Source organism: Saccopteryx leptura, chromosome 5 (assembly GCF_036850995.1).
Source record: "Saccopteryx leptura isolate mSacLep1 chromosome 5, mSacLep1_pri_phased_curated, whole genome shotgun sequence".
NCBI classification, from domain to species: domain Eukaryota; kingdom Metazoa; phylum Chordata; class Mammalia; order Chiroptera; family Emballonuridae; genus Saccopteryx; species Saccopteryx leptura.
Window position 1 is genome coordinate 67,354,779 of NC_089507.1, and position 16,387 is coordinate 67,371,165.

The 16,387-nt window shown below is 35.6% G+C and overlaps 1 protein-coding gene across 6 annotated transcripts in view; it reads left to right on the forward strand.

The window, feature by feature from the left end:
- The window catches only part of ARHGAP24 (Rho GTPase activating protein 24), an 865,538-nt gene that overhangs the window by 815,856 nt on the left and 33,295 nt on the right, over positions 1–16,387 (forward strand). For all 6 annotated transcript variants that reach the window (XM_066387190.1, XM_066387188.1, XM_066387192.1 and 3 more), the window contains one exon: positions 16,104–16,236. In XM_066387190.1, the coding sequence (XP_066243287.1) occupies positions 16,104–16,236 (133 nt within the window). The remainder of the gene's footprint in view (positions 1–16,103; positions 16,237–16,387) is intronic.

Below are 16,387 nucleotides of genomic sequence, written 5' to 3' on the forward strand. Positions count from 1 at the left end.
CTATCATTCTGATATAAAGATTAAAGGATGCCTAGAAATATGCATTGTAAACAAATCTTCAGGTGATTTTTATGTGTGGTCTTCAAACTATAATTTAGAGGAGACTAGTCAGATTATAGACTACAAGAATGTTGGGTAAAGGGAAATTGTTCATTTGAAGTGATGCACCTCATTTTTCTCGTATACGAAATGAAAAAAAAAACAACCATCAACCTCATGGCATTTACTAGAAGCAATATATTTGTTCTGACTAGGCTAAGCAGGTCTTTTGTTACTGTGAAAGATAAATTATTTTCTGGGGGTATTATGTACTTTGCTATCTGCTGAAATAGACCTGAACAACTTGAATACTGTTTTTCTACCCTTTTATGATTTAATCCACATGAAAACTCAAACACTGGGTGTTTAGCGGCAAACTGTACAGCTAGAGAATCTTTGTATCATAGTGTGAATGAAAGATCTAAGCATAAGGCTTGGTGTAAGTGGGTGAAGAAAGTAAGTGGTAGCCTGAAGGCATGTGGATAAAGACTTGAGGCCCTGGTCAGGTGGCTCAGTGGATAAAACATCATCCAGAGACACTAAACTTATGTGTTTGATCCTGGGTCAGGGCACCTATTTGAAGCAATCAATGAATGCACAACTAAATAGAACAACTAAGTGGAACAAGCTGATGCTTCTCTCTCTCTCTCAAAGGAAAAAAAAAATTAAATGCAAGGTCAGTATAGCATAAATTTAATGACTACAAAGCATGTTATTAAATGCTAGCTGAATATAGCCACTTTCCTTCGACTCTGACTCCAAGGCCCTCCATTTATTTGAAGAAAATAGAGATTAACAAATGCTAGTGCCACTTTGAGACCTCTCTTGTTCCCAACTGATTCTTCCTATTTGATATATACAAGAGAAGCAAAAGGTAATGGAAAAAAACCTAATGTTTCTACTCTGTGATTTGATATCACTTATTGTCCTACCTGTGTGGCACCTTACTTGGAATAGTCCACACTTTTGGACATGCAGTCAGTTCACTCCTCACTAGCTCTGACCGGCCCACTTCTCCAAATGCTTGACTTGTCTAATTTGAACAATGGATAGAATTCTCAAGGGTTCCATGAAGCCTCCTTGTAAACATACCAAGCTCTGAAAAATTAATGCGCTTTAAGGGAAAATATCTCATATGAGGATACTACTCAGATGAATGAGCATTTATTAAATATTTTATGTAAAACAGGTTGTTATCTAGAAATTTGTTATGTTTCATTGTGCTTTACTCTCTTGGTGATGTATCTAAAAGCCTGCACATCTGAAGCTGAACGTGTGAGTTGCACTTCATCTTGGAATAAATCTGAGTTCACTTCCACTTAAACCTGATTGAGTTATGAATAAAAATAGCCAATTAGCCAAGAAGTATCACAGTGTTTGGCATATCTGTCAGTTGGCATTTGTGTACTTATTCACAAAGAAGCAGAATAGAAATAAATTTCCTTTGAGAGAAGGCTTTGATGACAGGCGGATGTGGGACTTTATCCCTGCCTACAAATTTACTACCCATGTTAACAACCTGGGACCCATTACTTAACATCTCAAACTCCTCATTTCCTCATATGTAAGTGGAAATAATAATGTCTAATCTCACAGGGTTATTGTATTCATTCACTTAAAAATAAAACAAAATGAAATAAAAACACCAGAAGTAAACGGGTATAATGTGAATAAAATATTTCATAGATATACTACACTTTGTTGCATTCATCAGTTGGTAGACATTAAAGTTGCTTTTGTTTGGGGGATTTTATGAATAATGCTGATATGGACATGAAGATACAAGTGTTAATATGGTCATGTGTTTTCATTCCTCTTGGGTATATAGCTATAAGTAGAATTCCTGGATAATACCTATGTTTAACATTTGAAGAACTACCAAACTGTTTTTCAAAGTGTCTGCACCATATTTCTCCTGCAATGTATGTGCTCTGGTTTTTATTCTAGCCATTCTAAGTGAGTGTTTTAATTTGCATTTCACTAATGTATACATTAGTGTATATTTTTGTATATTTTTATGTGTTTATGAGCCATTCATATATGCCCTTTAGAAGGCATATAGTTTAAAAATGTTTAATTTTTCTGACTATCTTGGTAGTTTATTATAAGGAAATGTTAAAAATCACTAAAGAATCAATAGTAATATCTGGAAATATTGATGTAAGATTGAGATAGACATTTGTGATATTGTGGGAGCATGCATATATATGCCCATGAGGATATCACTGTAGCAATGTAAAATACTATGTTCATAGTAAAACTCTATACATATAATGAACATGTGAACTAAAAAAGAATAGAGAATTTGATCAATACCTTGAACAATGTCTGGCATATTGTAGGCACTCAATAGATCTTTATTGAATAAATGGATACAGAAGTATATATTTTCAATATGCTTGTTGAATGAAAGAGTGGCCATATTTCTGATAGCTCAATAAGTAAACAACTCATGTGCTTATTTTTATAGATCAGAAAATTACGAAACTTGAAAATTGCCATGTTTCAGAACAACTTCTAAAGTTATATTAGAATGTCATCATTTTGTCTGCTAAAGCAAAATGCCTTCCTGTGTCAATGTATAGAGTAATAATCTTATAAATGGATTTATCATTTCATAAAAGCTGCAGCTCTGATTTAGGACCACTACCTTTGTTTGTTTTATACTCCAGAAATGCTCTCACAAATGTGATGCATTATATTTCCAAAGTGAGCTAAGTTTTGATTTATAACAAAACATTAACAACCAAACCAAACAAAAACTCTTGCTTCTTAATACAAATTTGTTCACCTTTCTTTCTGCTTACACTGACATCTTTTCAAAATAGTTCAGGCAGAAAACAGCACTAACATAATATATATCAAGTATATGTCATAGCAAAGTATCTTTTCCAACAAAGGGCCTGACATTTTAGTATGCTATTCACAATAAATATATAATTCAGTTCTTTACAGCTTTTTATCCCCTCCCCCAGTGCACTTGTCCCTTGAGCAGCATGGAGATTAGAGATATTAACCCTTCTGCAGTCAACAATCTGCATATAACTTTTGACTCCTCAAAAACTTAAATACAGTGTGTCCTTCACATCTGCCAATTCAAAAAACCACACATCAAAAATGGTATTTTCCATCGCGGTTGTTAAGCTATAGTTGGTAAACCAAGGCAGGGAGAGCAACAAACTTGTTTTCACATGTGGTTGGTTGAATCCATGGATACAAAGAGATGACAGTATTTATCGAAAAAAGTCACATAAGGTGGACCTTTGCTATTTAAACCTGGTGTTCTTCAACTGTGTGTATATATATTACAAATATACTGTACATTCATACACACACATTCATATATACACATATTAGTACAGTGAAATGGTATCTTTTAGTCCATATGTTGGGAATGCTTTTGTGTTTTAATAAAAGACTTTTGGGAATGTTCAGGGAAGGAACAAGTTTTCTGTGAAATCCAATGGTTTTGGTGTTGATTTGTAGACTCACCTAGAGATATCATAAAATCCTTTTAAGTTTCATTTAATACTATGAGTTAAAGATTCAACAACGTAGAAATGGGCCTCTATTTACTCATCTCATTAATAAGGCACAAAGGTTTATTTTCCACCTTACTCATTTTATTGGAAGAAAATAAGTTTTCTGTAAAAGAATGTTATATCTTTTATTGTTAGTCCCAGAATCAAATAATCAAACTTTTTCAAACTTGTAACAGGAGGAAATGGACAACATGTAATAAAACCATTGTTAGAAACATAGTCTTAATATATAATATATATATAATGTATGTGTGTGTGTGCATGTGTATTTCATTAATATATATATCATTCATAAAAATATGTACTTCATTCATAAAATATATATTTAATTCATAAAATATATATATTTAATTCATAAAATATATATAATATATTAAAGAAACTTTGGTTGCTAATTAATCTTTGTTAGCTAGAAAAATTATTTGAGATTTTTTCTTTTTTTAAATTTTAAAATAGAACTATTAAATAATATATATAGGCTTCAAATATTGTTAGGGAAACATAAAAAATATTTTTAGCATAATATACCTTCTCAGTGTCAGAACATCAGTAATGTTGTCCTAGAATATTTTGGGTTGCATAATCTGAAATCTGCAGAAAAAAGTAAGTTGCCTATTGTATTTTGATAGTTACATTTCCTTTGTCTCTCCTGAAGCTCCATCTGCAGAATTAAGTGAAGGGAAAAACATGTTGATAGACAACATAGAATCACAAAGTAACTAAATACAGCTGTAGCTTCTCTGTTTTAGCTAAACCAGGCTCATTAACTATTTGCCAAGATTTTAAAGATCTTATAAAACTGAAATTACAGCCCATACCACTTCAAGTCTTAGGTACAATTGAAGCAAGGAAACGTTATGCAGTAAAATCTCAGGCATGTATGTTTACTAATGTAAAGACATGAAAATTAGTAGTCATATAAACTCTCTGTGAAAGAAAACTCTAGGAATCTGTATTACCAAGAGTCATATTTTAAGAAAGACAGCATATCACTTTTAAGCATGAAATAAAAGCTCATCATTTATAGAATCAAATTAGGAAATTGTATAATCATAGTGTACTGAGTATGTGATTTTGTATAGTTATCTTTATTTCTGAGCCATTTCTGGTAGAAATATGAGGTGAGCAAGAAAAATCTCAGCCCACCTCTTTCAAACTATAGACATATAATTCATTGACTAGTAAGTGCTATTTGTTAAGTATGATTAGAAATTCTATGTAAATGAGTTCTCTCATATCTCTTACTGTGAGTAGTCTATTTATATCCACCTGAAAATAGGCCATCTGATTTAACAGTAACCTCCCAATCATTTTAATCATGCTTGCATTTCTTGGCATACATATTACACTTTTTGAATTTAAGAAACTGTATTCCATAGGACAGCTAGAGAAATTATCCAAGTGTATATATGACTCCATTGTTATTGCCATCCTAGATTCAGAATGCCCATGTTTATTTAAAATCCTGAGCAAACTGACTTTGTTCATTGGCAACTATCAATATAATACTCTGTGGAATCTCAAAAACTTGATATTTCCCCTAAAACAATTATAAATAAATGCAGTGAAAACTTGCTGTCATTGAGGAGAGAACAAATCTAACCTACAGGGACAATCAAGGAGATCCTGGATTAATTTTCTTCATACCATAGACTTATTGAATATGGTTTTTAATTCTACAAAGAACAAAAAAATGTATATGCAGTATGTGTTTGTAGTATGTGTATATACAGTATGTGGATGCACACATACACATATAGTAAAATCTCTGGCAAATAAGCTATCTGTAATCTCTACCACGTAATACTTATTCTAAGTAATTATATACATTATTGATATGAATAGGATCTTCGTTTAATAGGAAAATCTATGTGGCTTCATTGACTTCAGAATTAACTTCTATGGGAAGACTCTGTGGAGTTTTTTCTTTTTTTATAACTTGGCTCTTAAGATTTTAGAAAACATTAATGTCATTTATAATACAAGAATGTATTATGGACATTTTAATGTTACTTCTAAGTTAAATTTGGATATGACATTGAACTTTGGGTCCAAAATCACTAGACTTAGAAGGACATATTAACTCATTTTAGTAACCATGCTGATAAATTTGATAAGAGACAGCACTTAAGATTTCAATTACTTTGTTATTGTTGGAGTTGTATGCATACGCATGTACACGGTAGTCTGTTTATTTAAATAGAGTTATATTAATGTAATATTGTTTTAAAGAAAATTCCCTGAATATTTTAAATCAAGCCTTATAAGTGTCTCAATGCCATTAGCCTTTTCTCTCTGATGAAAACACCTTGATATTATAATGAAAAAGTCAGATTTTATTTTTATTTTTGGTCTTAAATTTTAATACATGAAGATAAATTAGAGAATGACTATATATAAACTGAATCAATGTTGTCCAAAATATTAACCCAAACTAAGTGATAACAACTATAATGACTAGTCTATAAAATAAGTATATGCATTTCTGTGCAATTTATATATATATACATTTAAACATTTTCCCTTTAAATATAAATATGGTATCCAAAAGCTATATAACATGACATTTTACTTGTTATTTATATTTATTTGTTACAGATGATAATCACCTGTGGACATGGTCAGTGGGGTAGGGGTGGGAAGGCAGGCTTATGGCATAGACATGTGCTAATATGCTGTTATATTAATGGAAGTGGGTGATACAAATTTGAACTCAAGTAGTATCAATGAGATGCTGAAGAGGGAATGAATTCAGAAGATATTACATTAGAAAATATAGGATCCAGGCACGAGTATTTTTTTTAACTTTTTAAGTAATTCCAGTGTGCAGTTCAGTATGAGAATCAGTAATCACTGATAGATTTAGGGTCTCAGAACAGCAACATTTAGGTTGAATTCTAGGTTTCTTGCTTGTTTGTGTGAATGCTGATGTCATTCATGGTGGAGAATATGGTAAAGGAGGAATAATTTTATTGCAAGGATTTTTTTCCAGCTTTGTTTTGATAGTGTTCAAAGTGTATGGAACTTCTAAGGCTTCAATGGAAAGGTCTAGTGTAGAGAGGTATGCTTTGTGGTCGTTGCAGAAAAGTAATAGTTGAACTTGTGGGTTTGTTCAGTTTGGGAATATAGCTACTTTCTGTTTAAGGGGTCTGTTATTTGGAATCACAGAACTCAGATGCTCAAAGGATTCTCTTCCTACAGATACACAGCAGAATATTTTGTTACTTTGAGTATCTTATACTCAAATATGTGTGTATGCTCATGTGTATGGTATGGTAGATTATATTTACATAATTAGCTAGCATTGTAGGAGAGAAGTCTATACACACATACATCACTAAACATAAGAAATTCTACAAGTAGGGGAGAAAAGGTCAATGTGACTGTTAGGTATAAGCATGAACAGCATTCTTCCCACCACTATCCCATCAGAAAACCTTAGAGAGACAAATATGTAACTAGTTGGCTCCAATGGATGGAAGAGTGGCCATATTTAAATTTGTTACCATTATATATTAGAACTGCCTCTGTTTGTTGGAAGTTTTTCACCCCAAATATATACATTTTCTATGTTTGTGCTTTTCAACCTTGCCAGCACATAAAAGGCACTTGAAGAGCTTTATAGAAATCTCAATGACCAGGCACAATTATACATAAGAATATATAGAACACAATCACTAGTATTTTGAGAATTTTTCATGTACAACCAAGGTTTTGAATCAATTTCTTCTGTATTTCATTGGTCTGTTTGACAATATTTCTATAAATTCACAGTATCTGAAAGCATGTTTCTGCCTTTCTGCTAACATTTCATTACCTAATACTCTAACAGAACCGTTAATGGTTTTAAAGGTAAAAATCATCACATGTGGACTTGAGGTTGTATTAGTCAGCTCAGGGCTGCCATAACAAAATACTACAATCTGGGAGGGTAACCAACAAAAATTTATTTTCTCACAGTTTTTTTTTCCCAAAATTAGGAGCAGGGAGGCAGTTAGACAGACTCCCACATGCGCTGGACCAGGATCCACCCAGCATACCCACCAGGGGGCAATGTTCTGCCCATCTGGGATGTTGTTCCATTGCAACTGGAGCCATTCTAGCACCTGCCGCAGAGGCTATGGAGCCATCCTCAGCACCTGGGCCAACTTTGCTCCAATGGAACCTTGGCTGCAGGAGGGGAAGAGAGAGATAGAGCGAAAGGAGAGGGGGAAGGGTGGAGAAGCAGATGAGCGCTTCTCCTGTGTGCCCTGGCTTGGAATCAAACCTGGGACTTCCAGACACGGGGCCAATGCTCTACCACTGAGCCAACCAGCCAGGACCTCTCACAGTTTTTACAATGGACTAAGATTAGAGTGCCAATATGATTGAGTCATGGCTTTGTTCTTGGCTTGTAGATGGCCACCTTCCCACCAGTATGTTCAGCTAGCCTTTCCTTGTTGCATATGTGTGGGGAAAGAGGGTGGTGAACAAGCTCTCTAGTGTCTCTTTTTATATGGGCCTACCCTCATGACCTTATCTAACTCTACCTCCCAAAGACTCCATCTCCAAAAAGCATCACATCAAAGGCTGGGGCATCAACATATGAATTTGGTGGAGGACAATGCAGTCAATTGCAGGAGTCATCATGCAGTTCTCTACTGCCACTATTACTTTTAAACCAGAAGACTTGTTTGGAACATCACTAATTCAATGTAGTCCAGGACATTTTGTGTGGAGGTAAAACTGTCTTTTGGTGTTGTATATAATTCAGTGGTAACACTTATGTAACTGTACAATAAACCATGACAGCTTAATTCTATTCAAGTTTCACTGCCAAAAAGCATACCAGTTTTGACAGATATAAAAGAAAATAATTTTGAACAGAAGCAGGCATTCCTTGTAGACATTTAGTTTAGTTTGGAACTCTTTATTACCTTCAGATTTGCTTTATGTCTCGCTGAACTTAGTAGATAGAGCAGGTTGCTGCTTTAAGACTATTTGATGGCAGTCTTCATTTTGGTAGTGCTGCTGAATGTTTTCAGTCTCGCTTATGTTCTCTATGAAGTTCTATGGATATGACATTTTTTTTTTAGGTCCAAAGGAGCATTAGTTTCCATTGTGTTGCACATAAGCTCACAATATCTTTAATAACTTTGGTGGGTGTATTGGTAATTCATGCTATTCAGTTAAATCAACAGAGTATATTATGTTCTATGCATAGTTTCCAGAGTAAAAAATTTCCATTTCTAATGTTGAAGATTTAAATTTTCAAGATTTTTTCCCTGTGTAATATTACATTTGTAGTGCTGGGGCATTTGGACTTATCTGTGTGTGTGAGTCTGTCAGAGAAAGAGGAACAGGCTTAGACAATAAGTGAAGAAGGATTGCCATTAGACTCCTTTATCCCTGTTCAGATTAGTAAGACGAGGCCTCTGTTGAACATAGAGTATAAATTACACGTCATTTTCAAGAAGTATGAAAATATTGTTATGATCCTATATCTGGCAGGGACTCAGCACAAGAACATACAGAAAATGTTAAGAAGTTGAACAAATGATAGGAAATGGTAGGAAACATGTTGTTGGTGATCAGTTAGAGCAGTGATTTTCAACCGGTGTGCAGCAAGAATTTTTAAAATATGCAATACCTAACTGTTTAGTCAGGGGCACTGACCTCTTGCCCCTTAGATTGTCAAATTAAAAAATGACAACAGTCAAAACAACAATAGCCATCTTTTGTGAATGAATCAAATATATACCTTTTTTTTTTGTCAGAGCAGCAAAAATATATTTTTGTGTGTGTCACAGAATTATTGTAATTAGTTTATGTGTGCCATAAGATGAAAAAGGTTGAAAATCACTGAGTTAAAGATATAGATCAAGGAGTACAAAGAAAGTTCTATGTTGTTTATCTCTTTTTTCTCTAATGTCTGGCATGAGGCAGTCAGTGTACACCATAAATGTTCATAAAATATTTAGTGAGGTAATAATTTCTAGAACAGTTCTGGAATGACCAAAAGAATGCCTCTGAAAATATAAAATTAAGTCAATTGTTTAAAGCCTCGTGAAAACCTCCCTTTATTTTTCATAAAAAGCACTACATAATTCAGAAGTCCAAACTCAATATAAGATGTAAACAAAACCCATATGTTGATCAGTTAAGGGACATGCTGCAGAGCATCCTCTGGCCTGACAGGTCCTTCCTTCAGACTCCCTGGCCTGTCACAGCTGCTTCTTTGCTATCACGGATGGTAGCGCCAGGTGAGTGAAGGAGAGCTGGGATTTGTATAATGATTTTACATTAGCAAATAGTTTTGAATTTCTACCAAAAGAATGTTACTTAAAATAACCCTTATATTTCAGTAATGAGCCAAAAATAATTTCATATATGTGCACTTTATTATTCAAGTACTCCAAATAGGGTTAAACAGAACCTAGACAATTAACTACTGTGAAGGCCTGATGCAGAAGGAGATGTGTACAAGTGTGTGCCACCACTGTTGTTCCTACTATTATTAACCAGGTTAGGGGTTTTAATTCAACATGTGCTTTTGCCACAATGCAGTCATTTCACTTCACTTAGATGAAGACTGAGATAGAGTTTTCTGAGGCAAAGACAGAAAGTCCCTCTAGGTTCTTTGAGCAGTTACCACACAATTGTAGATGATAAAATAACAGTTGTGGCCTGACCAGGTGATGGCACAGTTGATAGAGCATTGGACTGGGATGCAGAGGACCCAGGTTCAAGACCCCGAGGTCACCAGCTTGAGTGCGGGCTCATCTGGTTTGAGCAAAGCTTACCAGCTTGGACCCAGGGTTGCTGGCTTGAGCAAGGGGTTACTCGGTCTGCTGTAGCCCCACAGTCAGGGCACATATGAGAAAGCAATCAATGGACAACTAAGGTGTCGCAACAAAAAAACTAATGATTGATGCTTCTCATCTCTCTCCATTCCTGTCTGTCCCTATCTCTCTCTCTCTCTCTCTCTCTCTCTCTCTGTAAAAAAAAAAAAAAAAAAGTTGTGATCTTTTAGGGCTAGTCTTAACTAATTAACTTTATTCTTTTCATAATTAAATAAATATTTTGTCTCTTAAAAGTCTAAACTGATATAGAAGTCATCTTAATTGATATTTACCTCATTGGCTGTATATATTATATTAAGTAAACATTAATTAGGCAAAGTAATGGGTTTTTAGTAAGAGAGGTGTCAGGCTGGAGAGTTAGATGCAGAAGGTTGCTATTTTCTAGAGTGGATATACCATGCGGATTTCTTAGGGAAAGCTCAGACTTCGTATTGTAGTAGGTAGCATACAGCAATTGGAGAAGGTGCACTGTGCAGCTCTCGAGGTGAGTTGAACTGGGAAATATGTTGGAGCCTCTTCAGGAGTGATTGTATTCTTCCATTCAGTCGGAGAGGACAAAGCCCAAAATGAGAATGCTAGGGAGATGTAGAAGGCTCTTTTTTCCTATAAGATAACTTAGGCTTAATAAAGCCCCCCAAAGAATCATACATTTAAGTTTTATTCTTTAAGCAAAAAAATTAGTAACACATGTTAATCAAGAAACAAAGAAAATACATTTGGTCATTTTTCTCCCTTGTTTCTGTTTAACAGTGTGTGCCTATATGTATACTATAATGCTTAAAAGTTAATGTAACATATCATTCTACGGAAGGGATAATACAATGATCCCAGTCCACATCTTTTACCTTGATTCATAGCTCAAATATTTCTATTCTTGGAAAATCACTGCAGCTTTGGTACCAAGAATATTGCTGGTGGATGAAGAGTGACTCTGCAGCCTTGCAGCCTTCATTCACAGTTTTCAATCTCGGTTAGTCTACCTTTGCAATCGTGCCATCTAGTGTTCAAACGTCCTCAGTACTATTCGCTCAACTTCATGAGAAACAATAATACAGTAATGAGAGTTATCTTAAAAACAGTATGCTTGGGGAGAGTCAATGTAATGAATAGTTCATCATTGAAATACTAAAACAAATTTCTTGTTAAATATATATCTCTTATTTATTATTATCTCATTTATTTATTGCATTTAATTCATATTTTATATACTCTATATGGTCATACAAATTATATATAATATACTCCATATATTGAAATTATACTTATTTTCATTATATTTTTATATTCCTCTTTGTATATACCTATAACTTAAACCAAATTGTCACTGACTTTGAAGGCAACATAACCCAACCCAGTCATGGATTGGATTGAATTAGAGTGGTTTGGATGAATGACAAGAGAAGTGAAGGCAAAGATAAATGAATGGGACTACATCAGAATAAAAAGTTTTTGCTGCCTGACCTGTGGTGGCGCAGTGGATAAAGCGTCGACCTGGAAATGCTGAGGTCGCCGGTTTGAAACCCTGGGCTTGCCTGGTCAAGGCACATATGGGAGTTGATGCTTCCAGCTCCTCCCCCCTTCTCTCTCTCTGTCTCTCCTCTCTCTCTCTCTCTCCTCTCTCTCTCTCTCTCCCCCTCTCCTCTCTAAAATGAGTAAATAAATAAAAATAAAAAATAAATTAATTAATTAAAAAAAGCTCTTTCTATAAGTTTAAAAAAAAAAAAGTTTTTGCTCAGCAAGACAAACTGATATCAAAATAAACAAACAGCCAACTAAATGGGAAATGATATTTTCAAACAACAGCTCAGATAAGGGCCTAATATCCAAAATTTACAAAGAACTCATAAAACTCAACAACAAACAAACAATCCAATAAAAAAATGGGAAGAGGACATGAACAGACACTTCTCCCAGGAAGAAATACAGATGGCCAACAGATATATGAAAAGGTGCTCAGCTTCATTAGTTATTAGAGAAATGCAAATCAAAACTACAATGAGATACCACCTCACCCCTGTTAGATTAGCTATTATCAACAAGACGGGTAATAGCAAATGTTGGAGAGGCTGCGGAGAAAAGGGAACTCTCATCCACTGTTGGTGGAACTGTAAAGTAGTACAACCATTATGGAGGAAAGTATGGTGGTTCCTCAAAAAACTGCAAATAGAACTACCTTATGACCCAGCAATCCCTCTACTGGGTATATACCCCAAAACCTCAGAAACAGTGATACGTAAAGACACATGTAGCCCCATGTTCATTGCAGCACTGTTCACAGTGGCCAAGACATGGAAACAACCAAAAAGCCCTTCAATAGAAGACTGGATAAAGAAGATGTGGCACATATACACTATGGAATACTACTCAGCCATAAGAAATGATGACATCAGATCATTTACAGCAAAATGGTGGGATCTTGATAACATTATACAGAGTGAAATAAGTAAATCAGAAAAAAACAAGAACTACATGATTCCATACATTGGGGGAACATAAAAACAAGACTAAGAGACATGGACAAGAGTGTGGTGGTTACTAGGGGTGGGGGGAGGGAGGACGCAGAAGGGAGGGAGGGAGAGAGTTAGGGGGAGGGGGAGGGGCACAGAGAAAACTAGATAGAGGGTGACAGAGGACAATCTGTCTCTGGGCGAGGGGTATGCAACATAATTTAATGACAAGATAACCTGGACATGTTTTCTTTGAATATATGTACCCTGATTTATTAATGTCATCCCATTAACATTAATAAAAATTTATTTAAAAAAAAAGAGTGGTTTGGATGCGAGTTAAATATAAAAATGGAAATAGTTTATTTTAATACTTGGTTGAGTGGCATTTCCTTCTCAGTTTGTGGTTTTGTGGTTTTGGTGACTATACCTTAAGGGGTCAGGTGCTTTGCAACATTACAACATAGCACAAGAAACACAGATGGGCTTTGATATGCATGAAGTAGAGTGGTTTGCCAGAAGGAAAAAAAAAGATATTTTTCTTGTGTTACCATTGAGACTATTTTAGGTCTTTTTTGGGGAGGGGGGAGAGTATTTTTAGGAATTAATGAGCTTGGTCATAGTTTTTAAGGCATCCTCATGATTTATATTTCTTTACTAGTCTTTGAGATGTCTCCTATATTGTCTATCAGTTTAGAATTTTAAGAGAAAAAAAATTTAATTATGAAAAGAATCAAATGAATTAGTTAAGACAGGCCCTATCAGATCACCTCTATTATTTTAACATCTGCAAAATGATTGACAACATGTTTGCCGTAATTGACTCTGATGTGAAAATGGAAAATCTCAGTCCTTGCCCTGTCTATTGTCTGAGGTAGATGAAGTCCCATGGTCCATAAGGATGCTGCTTGCCACTCACACCTCATCCTGACCCACTCTGCAGTCTGGTCTCCCTAGCTTTTTGTCAGCTCCTGGAAGACAGGATATTCCCTCCCTCTTTCGGCTCTGTTTATCTGCTTTGCATTAATCAGGAAAGCCTCTTCTGTTCTTTAGCTCTTACTTAGTTCATTCTTATGCACATTTTAGATCTTGGCCCAAACATCATTTCCTAAGAGAATCAACCTCTAGATTAGTCCTCCCGTGATATTAATTAGCATCCAATACTTTTCCTTATTACCACTCATCACACTTTAAGATTATAAATTTGTATGATTATCTGCTTAATATCTGTTGCCCCCACCAGGTTACAAGTTATAAGCAGGCTAGAACAATACTTTCTTTTAACTCCTTAGGGTCCTGGCCACTGCACTTTCTATAACGTACAATGCAGAGTAAGTATGTGGGAAATACCTGATGAAATCAATTGATGAGTCTGAAATTGAGAATTGAAATGCCCATTTTCTCAGCCCATGTAGTTTGGTGAAGTCAACTCTGCTTTCATCTTACTCTTGGAGCAAGGAAGTATTCACTGAGGCAGGAATTTCTGGTGCCTCTATTCCGGCTTGTCAAGGTTTAGCCCACTGGGAACTTGTCACTTCCTGCAGCGAGGTCTGGGAGTTAAGTGTATGTTCTCGTTACTTACAGAATCCCTGTTCTTGATTACTACTACTCTTCGGATTTGTGGGAATCAATTGACCTTTTTATTCCTTGCTCACACATCTCTCCTTCCCATGTTCTTATCCCCCTTTCCCAAAACAAAACTCAAAACTAAAACAAGGCCCTGGCTGGTTGGCTCAGCGGTAGAGCGTCAGCCTGGCGTGTGGGGGACCTGGATTCGATTCCCGGCCAGGGCACATAGGAGAAGCGCCCATTTGCTTCTCCACCCCCTCCCCCTCCTTCCTCTCTGTCTCTCTCTTCCCCTCCTGCAGCCAAGGCTCCATTGGAGCAAAGATGGCCCGGGCGCTGGGGATGGCTCCTTGGCCTCTGCCCCAGGCGCTAGAGTGGCTCTGGTCGCGGCAGAGCGACGCCCCGGAGGGGCAGAGCATCGCCCCCTGGTGGGCAGAGCGTCGCCCCTGGTGGGCGTGCCGGGTGGATCCCGGTCGGGCGCATGCGGGAGTCTGTCTGACTGTCTCTCCCCGTTTCCAGCTTCAGAAAAATACAAAAAAAAAACAACAACAACAACAAAAAAACTAAAACAACCCCACTTCCTCCTGTCTTTACTGTCAGCCATCTTTATGGATTAACAGGGAATAGGAAAATACAGAGAACAAAATATAAAATAATATTTCCGTAAATTATCCTGCCATTCTGGTATTCGGCAGACAATAAAAATAAATTTTGATTGTTACACAGAGATCATGTTAAGTTTTTAATGTTTCTTTTTGCAACATTTTTCTTCACTTTCTAAAAGACTCTAAGGATTCCCAGTTATCTTAGAATATTAGACAAGCAATCATGGGAAGAATCAATCGTTTTTAAAATGAGCTCTGCTTAAAAAGTTATAGAATGTCATACCAAGCTTAAAGTGTCTATAAACAATTAGCAATGTTTTCTCAAGAATAAGTAGGATATTTTGAGCAATAAAGTTAAGATTCAGAAGTCACTAATTTTGACACTGAATATATTACATAAACACATATGTAGATTTGGTATATTTGTAAATTTATTTTATTTAAAGTCTTTATTTATACTCATTGTTTTTGAAGGTGAATACTTTTGCTTAACATTGAATGCACATATGTATACTTGTCTTTCTCTGACTGGCTTATTTCACTTAGCGTGATACTCCCCAGGTATATCCATGCAAAGGGTAAGATTTCCTTCTTTTTATGGCCAAGTAGTATTTCATCATGTAAATGTACCATAGCTTTTTATCCACTCATCCACCAATGAACACTTGGGCTGGTAATAGATGGAGACTTGACTTGGGTGGTGAACACACAGTACAATATACAGGTGTTGTATTATAGAATTGTGCACCTAAAACTAATATAATTTTATTAACCAATGTCACCCCAATACATTCAATAGAAAATAAAAAATACATCAAGTACACACAAAAGCAAAATTCTGAACTTTCAGATATTTTCAAACCACACCGAGAGTTATAAGGGTCTTTCTTTCTATGTTCTGTTCTACTTGTAGCATCTAGTGCTTCTTGAAAGCTGGATTGACTGATTCAATTGCCAATTCATATAGAAATCTGACACTAAGATATATGTTTGTTGAAAATAAATAAATAAAATGTAATAAAGTTCAGTCCAAAGACATTCTTCACACTTCTATCTCCACAGCAACACAGATGTGCATACGGTGGCATCACTTCTCAAACTGTATCTCCGAGAACTTCCAGAACCAGTTATTCCTTATGCAAAATATGAAGATTTTTTGTCATGTGCCAAACTGCTCAGCAAGGAAGAGGAAGCAGTAAGTCTATGCATTTGTTTCTACGAAGGCTTTTGTTTGAGGGTTTTGTCAGTGTTCTTTGTCAGTCTCTAATTTGTAAACTTTCTTTTGTCCTATCCTTGTATGATTTTCCACTGTTCTGTGTATTGATATCACATACATTCAGCCTTGG